General features: G+C 45.0%; 1 protein-coding gene across 1 annotated transcript in view; it reads left to right on the forward strand.

Annotated features, from left to right (window-relative positions):
* The window catches only part of LOC147665198 (protein transport protein Sec31A-like), a 77,548-nt gene extending 64,019 nt beyond the window's left edge, over positions 1–13,529 (forward strand). Inside the window, exons 9-10 of the mRNA XM_086949682.1 lie at positions 9,652–9,723; positions 12,740–13,529. Coding sequence (XP_086805808.1) covers positions 9,652–9,723; positions 12,740–12,919 — 252 coding nt within the window. The 3' untranslated portion in view covers positions 12,920–13,529. The remainder of the gene's footprint in view (positions 1–9,651; positions 9,724–12,739) is intronic.
* Positions 13,530–14,907: the final 1,378 nt, after the last annotated feature.

Below are 14,907 nucleotides of genomic sequence, written 5' to 3' on the forward strand. Positions count from 1 at the left end.
TCTTCCTAACGCCACACGCACAACTGCACATGAGACCGTTGCAAGAGTGCTTGGAGGATCAGTGGGATCAGAGGAAAGGATCTTGGGACGACAAGATACGACTGTCTCTGCATGCTGTTCATTCTCTGAAGTGGTGGTGTTCAGCGGAGAATCTTCTCAGAGGGGTTCCCTTCCACAAGGACATTCCCACTCAGACTATCGTGACGGGTGCTTCTCTCCACGGTTGGGGGGCGCACTCCGGAGACTTACAGATTCAAGGAACGTCGTCCCCGATGGAGGCCACGTAGCACATCAATTTCCTGGAACTCAGAGCTGTTCACTTGGCACTGAAGGCCTTTCATCCGTCCTTTCAGACCAACTCTCTGCTTGTACAGACGGACAGTACGACGTATGTATTACCTCAACAAGCAGGGGGGCTCGAGATCACGCACTCTGTCGCAGGAGGCGCAGGCGATCTGGCACTGGCTTCTGGCCAGAGGACTGACGATAACGGCTACCCATCTGCCAGGTGTGCAGAATGTTCAGGCGGACGCACTGAGCAAACTGATTCAGGAAAACCACGAATGGGTCATAAACGACGAAGTACTAGGAGGAGTCTTCGCAAGGTGGGGGACTCCAGTCGTAGATCTGTTCGCCACCCCCGAAAACAGCAAATGTCAAGACTTCGCCTCCAGGTACTACCAGCAGGGGACGCTGGGGAATGCGCTATGGATCAACTGATTGAACAGCTTTCTGTACGCTTTTCCACCCATTCCCCTGATTCCGGCGGTGCTCATCAAGCTGGCCTGGTCCAGGGCGCGGATGATACTCATTGCCCCGGTATGGCCCCGGCAGTGGTGGTTCACGGACCTGCTTCACCGGTCTCTCCTTCCTGACATACGGCTGCCGTGCAGGCCGGACCTTCTCACGAAGTTCGGGAGGCAGATGTTGCACCCCAACCTCTCGTCTTTGAGTTTGGCGGCATGGCTCCTGAGATAGTGCAATATGGCCATTTGAATCTGCCCGAAGATTGCATGGACATACTGAAGGAGTCTAAGCGACCTTCCACTCGGACTTCCTAAGATTACAAGTGGAAGAGGTTCTGTATCTGGTGTAAGTCCAAGAACTATGACCCAACGACATGCAAAGAAGACGTCATCCTTCCTTACCTTCTACATTTGGCGCAGTCTGGCCTTAATGTTCATTCCATTAAGGTTCATCTCGCTGCATTGACTGCCTACAGGAATTGCCCTTCACAGACTTCCTTCTTCCAGATCCCTGTGATCAAAGATTTTCTGGAAGGCTTGAAGAAAGTATTCCCTCCTGTCCGGCTTCCGTCTCCTTCATGGGAATTGAATGTGGTGCTGTCCAGATTGATGAAGGAGCCTTTTGAACCTATTCATAAGGCTTCGTTGCAGCACCTGTCCTGGAAGGCGGCGTTCATCGTGGCCATTACATCGGCCCGCAGGGTGAGTGAAATTCAGGTGTTGTGTTGCCAAGAACCTTATACTGTATTTCATGCTGTTAAGGTTGTTATGCGTACTCACCCTAAATTTCTTCCCAAGGTTATTTCTGATTTTCATGTCAACCAGACCATAACTTTGTCTATGTTTTTTCAGAATCCTTCATCTCCAGCGGAAAGGTCTTTACATTCCCTGGATGTTAGGAGGGTGTTGAAATTTTATCTGGATAAAACCAAAGATATTCGTAGGTCAGACAAATTGTTTATCAATTATGGATCGGTCAGGACGTATCTTGCTACCTCTAAGCAGTCCAACTCTAGGTGGATTGTGACCTGCATACAGCTGTGTTACCAAAAAGCTAATAAGACCTTAGGGGGTAAACCTAAGGCTCCTTCCACCAGGGGCAAAGCTGCCACGACTGCTTTGCTCCGTAATGTTCCAATTGCAGAAATCTGGAAGGCGGCCACTTGGAAGTCGGTCCATACCTTTGCTAAGCATTACTGCCTGGACACTGATGCCAGGGCAGACGCTCAGGTTGGGCAGGCTTCGCTGCGAAATTTGTTCGCACAATAGTGGTGTTAATTCTCGTTCTCCACCGCCGCTTGGTGTGGGGATGGGCTTGCCATTCTATTCACTAGATTATAACTACACACAGAGATCCCCTACTACAGAAGGAGTAGTTTCTGTCCTGAAGCTCCAGTTCTGTAGTAGGGGTATCTCTGTTATAGTCATAAGCGCCCGCCCTCCTCCCCGGTGGAGAAAGATATTCATGTAAGGAAGGCTACAGGTCTGGCGTGTTACGCCTTCAAAAAGAACTGAAAGTAAAAGGGACCTGCTGTGCATTCTGGGATACTGGAAGAAGTTCTGGAAAGTTCTCGTAAAGGCACAGTATCCTATTTAAGCCACATAATGGCAGCCTATGGGGCTTGTCTGTCCATGCCTTCCTCTCTATCATTCCAGAGTCTTTTACTGGTAGAGGCAAGTTTCTCTATGGAAGAAACTGGGCAGGCTGTGCTGTTTGTGTGGTTTTTTGGGTGGAATTTCTACTTGAAGTACTGGACAGTGTAGCCTGTGGATATAGGCTGCATTAAATCTGTCTTTAAATTCTCTCTTAAGTGTCTTTGCAGTTCTGCATTTTTTGACCACTTAAGAGATTATTTTTGATTGCCGGGGTCCACGCACATGGGCGGGACTATTCACTAGATTATGACTATAACAGGGATACCCCTACTACAGAACTGGAGCTACAGGACAGAAACTACTCCTTCCACTGTTTGTTTAGCTGCTCCTGAAGAGGACGCATTTGCAATCTGCAGTGAGGAATCAGAGGGATGCATGAGGAGATCACTCCCAGAAGGGATTTGTAACGGCGTACTGAAAGAAACCTTCTTTTTCTGAACGGCAGTGCCATGGTTTGCAGTTTTTCCTGCCTTTCTAAGGATGGGAAAGCCCTGTTGCGATCTGAGTCCAAGATGGCCCCCAAGAAGCGCGCTGTCCTGGACAGAATCAAAGACGATTTCTCCTTGTTGAGAGTAAGAATCAAATTCTGAAATAGGTTTGTACATGCATTGACTGCTTCCCTCGCAGCCTCCCTGGACGGAGCCTTCAGCAACCAGTCGTTCAGGTAAGGGAAGACCTGAAAGTGATTTTTCAGCAGAAAAGCTGCCACCAGTGCCAGCACATTGGTGAAGATTCTTGGGGCAGAGCGAAGTCCGAAGGGTAAAACCCTGAATTGAAAGTGGCTCTTGGCTACTGTAAACCGAAGAAACCTTCTGTGTGCTGAATGAATGGGTATGTGGAAATATGCATCCTCGAGATCTAGCGTGGCCATGAAATCCCCTGGATTGATGAGTCACAATATGTCTTGAAGCGAGACCATCCGAAAGGATTGGGAAATTTGATAGGTGTTAAGCTCCCTGAGATCTAAAATAGGGCGCCATCTCTCCAGCGTCTTCTTTTTCCAGGAAGAATCTGGAATAGAAACCCTCCCCTCTTTGTGATAAGGGGACCAGCTCCACAGGTAACTTTAAGAGCATCTGATGAACTTCGAGCTGCAGGAGACGCAAATGTTTTGAAGGAATGGCAGCAGGGGGCTTGGCTGGTGGGATTTGTGTGAATCCCAAAGTATGGCCCTTTCGAATGATGTTTAGCACCCAACTGTCTGATGTTATCTCAGACCAGTTGTGAACGTATTGAGATACCCTGCCCCCTACAGATGTTCTTGTGGAGGTGGGCTCAGTAGGAAGAGCAAGGAGGCCACTATTGCCTCTTTGACGTATCACGTCCCTGGCGATTCTGTTTCCCTCTAGTATTTGATGTATTCGATCTTGAGAAAGTCGAGGTTTGACTTGCTTCTGATGATAGGGCTGTCGGTATTGTTGAGACGCTGACCCATATGATGAGTACCGCTTCTGCTGGTATGAGCCTCTGTATGTGGTACTCTTGCCTCTGGCACCCTTGAACAGAGCATTTCAGTATTGAAGTGTACCAAGAGACCTAGCCGTCTCTGTATCCTTCTTAATATCTTGGAGAGTATCATCTATATGCTTTCCAAACAACGCCTCTCCATCGAAAGGTAGATACAAGATTTTATTTTGGATCTCCGGCCTGAACCAAGTCGCTCTGAGCCATCCCTGGCGACGAAGAACCACTGCCCCAGCTAATGAGCGAAAAGCCATTGTGGGATGTCCATGGCACAATCGATTATCTCCTTTGATGTTGCTTCCCCCTCCTGTAGAATTTTCTTCGCTTCACCTTTCACCTCCTGGGGTAGTTGATCTAAATAAGGCGAAATGTCACACCATAACTGGCGATCATATCTGCCCAGTATCGCCAAGGCATTCGCTGCCCGCACCAGAAGACTAGCCAATGAAGAGAATCTTTTCCCAGCGTTACCCAGTCTCCTGCCATCCTTATCAAGGGGAGTAGTCAAAGGAGCCGACGGGTTGCGGGACTTCCTCTGAGCAGCCTGCGAAATCACAGTTAGGTTTTGGGTGCCCAGTCAAAGCCGCCGGACCATCCTCGGGTGCCTTATATTTCTTTTCCAGGTGCGGTAGGACAGGGACCAATGTAGCCGGGTTCTTCATAGCCTTCAGACCTTCTTCCCATACATGTTGTACAATCGGGATAGATCTAGTCACCTTCTTATATGGCTCCTTAAAGTCATTTGGAAAACACTCCAAGGCAACAGACGACATAGGTAGCTTGAATCTGCTAGATGCCCTTTATATTAGCTTATGGAACCCCCCGATATCCACCGGAGGGGAGTCCACAGGGTCTGAACATGGTGACGCCCGGTCCGGGAATACGTACTCATCCCATTCTAAGCCCTGATTAGACCTGCCATCGAGATTCTGATCCTCATCCGAGGAATCATCCTGTATGTCCAGTGGCGTTGAAGGTACCTGTGGACCGGTGTTTGCGGCAGAGAGACCATCTGAGCCGGCAACTCTGGAGAGATCATCACTGGGGTCGTAGGAGCAGGCAAGGCTTGACTAGCCGTAGTAGCAGCAGGTGGAGAGCACCTTGATTTGTAATCCTGCAACATGTTATGGAGATCTTGTAAGAGAGAAGTAGGAACAGACACCATCTCTTGGCTTGCCAAACCCTTTGGTCGAGAAGAATGTTAAGTACATTCCTGAAGATATTCTCCCTCCGAATCTGTCTCCTGGCATTTCACCAGCAGTTGGGATGGACTGTGTGCATACCCAAACGATTCCTGATCTTCATCATCTGAATCTTCATCATCCTCCTCTAACAACAAAGCGGGAGGCAAGGGGGTAACCCTCCTTGGAGACGTCATGTCTGGAGTAATTCGTTTCAAAAGACGATGGAGCTGGTAAAGGTAAACCTGCCGTCGTTGACGTCGACAGAATAGGTACCGTCGACTGATGAACCGTCGACATCTTCGCCTTAATCTTGGGCTTCGACACCTTCGTCGACGGAGCCTTCTGCTGCGTCATCGACTACTTGGAACTCCTGTCTGACTTCTCAGAAGACTAAGAAGATGGCTTTTTTTTTTTTTAGAAACAATTTTATTGATATGAAAAACAGTCATTGGGCATATAAAAAGCATTCCATGCATACAGAGAGAGAGTCAAGTCAAGAAATCCAATACATCAATACATAGAAGAAAACAATTCAGCTGTGTCAATTAGGCGACCCCACTGCCCTCCTTAGTTACGCACCTCCCTCCATTCTACTCCGAATCGCTGTCGTTATCAGAAGATGGCTTTTTGAAGGCTGAAGCAGTCTTCATCCCAGTGGATGGTGTAGATGGTCCCTCCCTCTCCTTTACACCGTGGTGAGGAGATTCGACTGGACCCTGGGTCTCAGACTCGCGGGGGATCTTTTTTGAGGCTTTAACTGGACGCTCCACAGAAGGTGAAGGGGAAGCCCTACCCCTTTTGACTGACCTTCTTGAAGATGAAGCTGAAGAGGACTCCTCACTGTCGCTGGAGACTGTGTCTTTCCTGGGCTTCAGTTTCTGGAGCCAGTTGAGGAGCCGACCCTCACGGTAGAAAAGGTGCGGCAGATCTTGCAGTCCGCAGCCTTATTATCTGGGTACAGGCAATATATACAATCTTTATGCCTGTCCTTAACAAATAACCTTTTCTTGCCACAGGCGGAACATGGCTTGAAAAAGGCCTTCTCCTTATCAGACATCCTGGAAGAGACAGCCAACAATTCTGAAGAAAAAACTGAAGAAAATCCTCAAAAGAGTAGCGATTGAGCAGAGCTCAAAGGAGACTCCCTAAGCACAACGTGCGGTAGAAAATCAAAGTCTCTGAGGTTCCTTCAGGAGGGTTCTATGGGGTGAGGCTCTTCTGATTGCCTGATGCTTAGTTTGGTCTCTTTTACAAAAAGAGGCGGATATGCTACAAAAGGGAATGAGGACTAGGCCTTTTTCTTTCTCTTTTGTACCTACTGCTATGTTATTTTTGTTACCGAGACTCCCATTACGACGACGGGGAATGATACAAAAGCATGGGAATCTATGAAAGTTCCAATACTGGGGCAACCCATTCTCCGCTAATGTGGACACTACATAATACATACTGGAAGTGCCAGGCGTAGGTAAATTGTGGCCTGCTAAGAGAACGCAATTGGAGGAGCCGCTTACTCAGAGGCTATGAGGAACTTGAATTCCAATCAAACACCTGGGCCGGATGGGCTACTGGTTGAATAGTAGTGTGCATACAGTGGCCTGTTAAATGAGAAATTGCTGCAGATGTATCGGGAGGCATTGGACAAGGGATCTCTTCCATGCTTGGTTAGAGAGGCTGGGATCGTAGTCCTCCCAAAACTGGAAAATGACCCCTAGATTGTTGGGCATATGGTCTGCTTTCACTACTGAATAATGATAATAAAATGCTGGGTAAAGTTCTGGCCCATTGGCTATAAAAAGTAATAGGTACTCTATTTGACGTGGATCAATGTGAATTTATACCGGGCAGCTAGACGGCACTCATTCTTAGGCGACTGCATCATGCCCTGGCTGAAACACAACAACATCTCAACTCCATGGCCCTGGTGTCTTGCAGTGCATGTTTGAAGTCCTGCAGGTCATTGACTTTGGTCCTTCGTTTATAACAGTAGCCAAATTACTATATACTAGCCCCATAGCCAGGGTGAAAACAAATGGGTATATATAAGCAGAATGGGAGTTAGAATGTGGCATAGGTATCTGCTGTCCTCTTTGCTCTGTGTGCTGTTAGCCGAAAAGTTTGCCTTTCAGCTCACTTGCTCTGTCAGACTGGGCCATTGAGGTGGGAGCAGTGAAGCACCTTGTGTCCCTTTATGCAGATGATCTACTTGTGTACCTACGGAACCCTGTAGAGGCGGTGCAGGGCCTGCTTACTATATTAGACGACTTTGGCCACCAGTCAGGGATTCACAGAAATACCTGGTGTTATACAATAGTTGAACTCTTGGCGGTAACTGCATAACAACTACCACCCGCCCCCCCCCCACCCCCAGCTATTCTCTGGAGACACAGGCTTACCGGTATCTAGGGGTAATGGTAACTACCTCAGAGCACACCTGGCATGACCTAAACACGGACACTAATACAGGGCTCCATAGATTTCTGGACTTCCCTCCTTTTTTCGGGCGCATCACAGTTGCAAAAAATGATTGTATTGTCTCAATGCCTTCATCTCTTCCAGTGCAGCATCTACATGATTCCCTGTAAATATATTATGACACACTCCTAAATGCACTCATATGAGATAAGAAAAGGAGTAGAGGTAAGATGGGCATGCTAGTCAGAACGTATGAGGAAGTGGGCCTATGGGTCCCAGATATGTAAGCATTTTACCTGTCGGCACAGCTGCAATATGTGGCTGGATGGTTTGACGCTGTTGCCAGCACAGATGGTAGACTATTGTGGGGATGGACTGGGGGGGGGGGGACTTGCCCGAGCACATGTTCATGGCGCCGTATACACTACGTTGGGCACCCCTTATGGTGCGGTATATGGGGCTTCTATGGCAAATGTCTTGGGGTGAGGGAGGCTGTGTCTCGCACGCTGTGGACATGTCGTTCTAGTGTATACCCAAATTTGCCCAGCTGGAAAGTTCTGTGGGCATGTGTGAGTGGAGTTGAGGAATGTGTGTTTAGGGGGGGGGGGTTGCCTTACGGTAGTTGACCTTTGGGAGACAGAGGTCATGACCTCCTTTAAGACTGCCAAGACACAATTTCAACTATCACATGGACAGTACCTACATTATAATGCTATCAAGGGAATAATGCAGGCATTTGGGGAGACACAATCTGTGACCCTAAATTTGATGGTTCAAGCAGATGCGGAATCATCACACACTTATTTGCAGGCCTCCGAAAGGACAAACGCAAACACCCACTGCACTCGCACCCAAAATGGGAGGCAGACTGGGATCCGGCCTTCTCAGACACAAATTGAGAAAAACACTATTACTGATAAAGGAGATCTCAAGCACTGCTAGATTTCGTTTACTTCATTCTAGTTATGTACACCTCACATATGATGAGACAGTGATCCTTAGGCCACTTATTTGCATCTGGTCTGGGAATGTCTGAAAATTGCGGCATTCGGGGGGGGTTACTGGGATTGGTGGGTGTAACTAGATTGTCAGAAAATTTGTCCCAGTGACAATGTGCTAATTAGGTATTGATGTTAATGTTATTAAGACCAAATATAACATGAAAAAGCAATTTGTGAACCATACACTTATTGCGGTGGCGCCCTGTGGCAATCCGCTGGCTGAGCAGATAGTTAAAGGCCCCAGAAATCTGCAGATGGGTACGCAACATGGCAGATTGGACACCAGCGGAAGAGCTCAGAATGTCAGTGGTCAGAACTGATAATAAGCTACAAGATGAACTCAAGCTGTAGAAGGCCCTAGCACGTGCACTGATCTGTCCCCAAGACCCACTGCCCTTTGAAAGTATGTCTGGACATGTAATACTGCTCTTTACGTGCACGTGGCCGGCTGCGTGGGGCTGCACATGCTACTGTCTACTGGGTCTTCACGCCCACTTTGCTATCCAGTTGAATGTTTTATTTGATATGCCACCATATATACCTCCCATTACTAATGTATGTACCTACTGTATCACAAAACCTAATAAAGAGACTTGGAGGAAAAAAAATGCGACAATGGCCAATTCTTGCTCTATTGTTTACTTTTCCGCTTAGTTGGAGAGGAGTGGTAGCACAAGTTGGTTCTTTCTCCTGATCTGTTGAAACCTCAGTCAAATGACCACCTCAGACACAAGGGTTTGATCATGATTTATCCCAGTGACAATGCACTCTCACAGGTATTCCTAGATGTCAGCGAAAGGTACACCGAAAGGGGTGGAACTTTCCATAATGTTAGGTTGACTGAAATCTTCCCAATGGCAAAAATAGTTCACTACCAAGCGTATCTTCTCAAATTCATAATGGAACTTCCACCATACCTTAAACTAACACTAAAAAAATAACTAATGAAAAAAATAATTTGGATCTGAGGTCTGTGAGCCAATAAAGCCCTGACTCACCTTAAAACATAATATAAATAGGCTTCATCTTTTTTCACTGGAGACTGCAGTTTAAAGGATAAACGTACCATGATGGTGACACTGTTGCTCTAACCCACAGGCACTCTCCAGTATTTACCCTTGTGGGTGCCTAGCCCAAAACTATTATCTGTACAAATGTTTTATTCCGTTTTTTTTTTTTTTGCAGCAAACAAGGAGAAAATTGGAAGATGCTAACAAGCGCTTGGACTCACTTTATGATAAACTTAGGGAGCAGACGGTAAGTCATTTAAAGTCCCATGTAGCCGCGGCTACTAAGGGATTCCTTCTATGAATACAGTTCAAATTGTTAAATGACTTTTTTTTCTTTACCTGTCAAATATTCTGGAATTCCTTTTTAATCCTTTATTGACTATTCATGTGTTTTAAGATGTGTATGCACATGATTCACATCGCCTATTTCAAAACCCGAATGCAACATGTCAAAAGTATTGAACACTTTACTTTTTTTTTTAAGTTGGGAAACTCACACAAATAAAAAAAATATATATACCCTTAATCTCACAAATGTACTTTCTTGTGATTGCTGAGTCTGTCTCAATCCAAACCTTGTGGGTGTTTGGCGTGCATTGCTGTCCAGTGTTTTCTTTTGCAGTTTTCAGGCAATGGTAGAACCAGAGTAATCCGGGTTCTAAATTGAGGAAACACTTCTAAATCAGAAATGTCAGATTAGCCTTTTAATAAGTGCAGAAATGAAAGAGTCTGGTTCAAACACGTGACTGGTTCTTGAATGGCAGACTAATCCCAAATTTTCAGAGCAAATTTTGGGTCTGTGTTGCAAAACACTAGTAGAAGTCAAGGCTGGGCTTGTGTTTGTAATTAGCTACTGGAAAAAGGAAGTGAACTCATAATATGTAGGAAACTGGAGCAATCTTGCTATGATTTGTTGCAAAAGAAACTGTTAAAAAAAAAAGTATTTCTTTACCAGCTTCCTGGGGAAACGCAAAGTGGGCTATACCCACAATAGGACGCTCGATGAACTTGTACCCTGAAGAAGCAAACTAGTGATCAGAACTTCTACTAATGGATGAGAGATCCTACCTTAGCAGAAGTTTGCTTTGTCCTTTGGCTGGGGGTATAAAGCACCACTACCCCTAGTATTGGAGAGGGTATGGGATTGTCACCGTAACTCTGTCAAATCAATCAACAAAATCACAAGTATCATTAAATTGTGCTTACAGAGTGGGCAAGGACACACAATGCCAATATCCAAACTCCTTGCTAAAATATGTCCAGAGTTAAAACGCAATTTTCTCTGGTAAGTCCTCTAGCATTCTATTAGTCTTTTAACTTTATCCATTACTCAGTTCCTTCACTGAATATTCAGACCTGTCCATGGCCTTCGAACTGTACATGTAGCAGTTCTCAAAAAGAAAGGCGAAGTGTCCCAATGTCCATTTTAGACCCAATCAACCAAGGAAGATATCTCAAGGAATTTCCAAACCCTTCCATTCTCTAGAACGTTCCCATCTTAACTATTCCCAAAGTTGTAGAATGGTGGTTTGAAAATGAGATCCGCTTCAGTTCTGGTGCAGTGAAACTTCACTGCATTGCTCTGGGGTTCTCTTCTCTACTGTAAAAGCTGTATTGACTAGTAGTTTGGAAGTGTGTGCGGCCACCATTTATAGAGGAGTCCAACCATAAAGCTGCCGAGATCTCTTGGGAGTTTCGCAAAGTTTCCGAGATCCAAGACGACCATCAAGACATTTGGGCAGTCTTTGTGGAGGTGTGCCATGGAGGCCGAACATGAGCAACTTCCATATATCTTGGGAAGTGTTGCAGCCCACACTTGCCACCACCATCGGTCTCTGTGCTGCATGAACAGAGTGTGTGATGACTTGCCACCAAAACAAGGCATCACATGTCTGCCTGGTGTGGAGGCTAGCTTTACTGGGTGAGCTCCTTAAAGCTCTCCCGGTCCCTCCTGAAACACTGAGGATGTCACACATTGGTCAGAATAGGACAATGTGAATACAGCTGAGATTTGGACTTCACAAAGTCCTTCTATATTCCTGTTGAATATGTCCGAGAATACTATGAAAGGGAATATGAACCACAGCTAGATAAGACGAACTGACCTTCGTGACAGCCTCCGACCATGTTTGGATAGAGCAACCTTTCAGAACTCCAAATGTAAGCAGTGTAGAAGTTGTAAATAATTCGGTCACCCTCCTTTTCCACTGGTATGTTCATGGAAATCACTTGAAGACTATAGACCAGAACAATTTATGGTTGTTGTGGCTCTATGCTGCAACGGTGTGGCTGACGCTCCCACATTTACTACAGCCTTCACCTGATTAAGAACTGAGCCACAGTTACACATAGGAGTCTGCTGCTTAGTATCAGTTAGGGACAAAATGGCTGATGCTCATCTCTGCCACCTGCAGTCATCTGGAGGCCATGAGATTGGAGGTCGGCAAGGGACACTTTCCTTCTGTCTTGAGTGCTGTTAAGTTAGGGAGTATTAATATGTGTTATTTACTGTGCTTAAAACTGTCATAAATGCAGTACAAAGCTGTATATAAACAGGATGAGAGTTATACATGGAAGTATACAGACTGCACAATCTCTGTTACCTTTTCAATGCTTAAGGGGCAGGGTTGGAATTTTAGAAAGGAAGGTTTTGTCTGAGGTTGTAGATTGTAATTTCTTCCCCCCTCATTGCAGGGCTCTTAACACATTCAAGGTTGTCAAAACTAGGGTGGCAGCAACGTCTTAACGCGTGTCACTAACATGTGTCACTAATCCAAACATTTGTTTTTCACATTGTGTATTTACTTATTTACAATCATTTTATAATGGTATATAAAAATCATCTCCATCCCATTCTTTTTACATAGTTTTTTCTCTGTCTTGAGTCTGCTTGGTCATTATTTACGAATTGTCATTGCCCCTCGCAGTACTTTTCATCATACAAATATTCCTAACACAGCATCACTTTAGCCAACCTCCTTAGTCCCAGCTGGTGGCATCCTTTATTTTGTATTATTTGTAGACATTTCAAAACGCATTTATTCCCATAAAAGTGTCTTCAGATATGCTGTGTGTGTGTGTATATATGTCCGTGTGTGTGCATGTGTGTACATATATACACACGCACATTCGCTCCTATGTGTGCAGGCTCGCACACACTTGAGCGTGTGTGTGCCTGCACAACAGTGTGTGATCCATCCATACAATGATTTCCACCTTCTTTTCTGCTCATTACATTTCTTGTTGCTTGCCTCCCCTGACAGCTTTCGCCTGCAATCATCAACGGCCTCCACAGCATTGCCAGGAGCATTGATTCTCGCAACTACATGGAGGGAATGACCACCCATACTCACATTGTGAGCACCAGCAACTTTAGCGAGACGTCTGCGTTCATGCCTGTGCTGAAAGTCGTACTCACTCAGGCCAACAAACTGGGGGTCTAAATTGCTGCTTTTTTGTTTAAGGACGCACACCCCAGCACCTTCTGCAAAGAAAACATTGTAATGAGCTCATTTTCCATGCACACTATTATTTTTTTCATAGAAATACAGTAAATGGCATTACACTGTCTGCAGAAGTACCGCTAGATTCACCTTAAACTTCCTTTGGTGCTGATTTTTTAAAATCATTTTTTTACTTGCTGTAAACTGTCCACCCCAGATTAGAATATTTAAAGGATTACATACAGTATTGCCAACTGTAGGCGCACAGTGTATGGACCAGATGTACCGCATGTGTGGTTTTTAGCTTAATGATGAATATATTCTAGAAGATGCGGTTAGCAATATGGAAAGCAGAGCTGCAACAAAATGTCTCTTCTCCTCCCTCCCCTGCGTTCCAGTCACTTGCACATGCTGTCAGGTGGATTAAAGCACGTGTGTGGTCCTGTGTTTTAGCCCTTTTATTGTTTGATTGCCAGAGTTGTGCAAGACAAAACATTTGTTCAAAAAATCTATAATGATGAGCGATGTTTCGCAGCGAGGAAGACAAGCCATGAATCATAGTAAAAGCAAGCCACATACAATATTTTAAATAAACCTCTTAATTTATTAACAGGTGTTATTCTACTTTTAAAGGAATGGATTCAATTGAGTGATTGAAGTAACACAGATGTCCTTTTTTAATGCAGTCACTAGCCTTGTGTTTTTTTTTTTTAAGGATTTCGCTGTATAACTACCATTTTTGGGGGCCACTAGAAGCGCTCTGAGATACTGTTCAAAAGCAAAAATAAGATAAATGGAGACAATCCCAGTATTGTAAATGAACAACACCCTGCACAGTGATATAGAGGACTTGTTTTCTGGGATCTTCATTGTAGTTGCCCACTTGCTTCCGTGCCCCAAATGTCCTCACTGCCTGTGCTCCAAGGACCCAACTGTATTGCAGATTGTGTGTAGCACTTCCTACTTTTTAAAGCCCTCAACAAGCTTTAATGTGGTTTGGTAAGAGTATACCTGTTAGTTGTTCATGGCTGTTAGAGTGTGGGTTTGTAGTCTGACATTTGGGGAAAGCATTTAGTGTCATGCCTGAGGTTCACAAAGATGTGGCCAGGTGTGAATTGATGCAGAATTTGGTAGGACAATGTAGTCCTTCCCCTTTTCAGATATGTCCCTCTTCATATTGCTTGATTTGTACCTGAGCGCCTTGTGTTTAGAAGAAGTTCCGTCTTTTAAGCTTTTCTAAGCTAGATGTTGTTTTGAAACATCCTTTTACTCTTTGGAAACAAGTTCCAGATCTTTGCTGTCTTTACATTGAACAGCGTGAAACCAGAACAAGAATTTCTGTAAGAGGAGATTGTGACTGGCATATGTTTTTGACAGTAGGTGTGGATGTCAATTTTGAGGAAGATCTGAGCAGTGCCATAGATGGCCAGTGAGTAATGCAGTTGTCCTTGAATGAGGTGCATTTTGCCACAGTTACCCAAAGTCATGCTGACGGGGTGGGAGTGATGTGGATACCTAGGTCTGAAAATGGTCTGGCAGTCAGCCTCTGTTTACTAGTCCAAGATGGAATTTTTGAGATGCTTAGCAATGTATATTAGGAAATGACACTGCGTACACAAGATCTCAAACACAGTCCGTGTCAGCAAAGAACTCCAAACAACTGGCTGACTATACTTACACGGTCTCTGAATCTCTGCACACGTATGCTCTAGTTCAGTCCAGCCAAAACTAAAATCGCAAAATATGTGGCCTTCCGGAGGTGATTAATTCAATGGGGTTACCCAAATAAATCGAAGGACCTGGGTATCAATTAGTATAAAACAGTGGTCCTCGATATTTCTTCAAACATCAACTAAATGTATTTCTCATATTTCATACATTAAGGAAATTAATCCACAACAGAAGACAGAATATATCAATATTTTCAAAGCCAGTGATGCATATCAGTATGTTGTACCCAACACAAATCAATTCAAAAGAACAACCAA

This window comes from Lissotriton vulgaris, unplaced genomic scaffold (genome assembly GCF_964263255.1).
Source record: "Lissotriton vulgaris unplaced genomic scaffold, aLisVul1.2 SCAFFOLD_1663, whole genome shotgun sequence".
NCBI lineage: Eukaryota > Metazoa > Chordata > Amphibia > Caudata > Salamandridae > Lissotriton > Lissotriton vulgaris.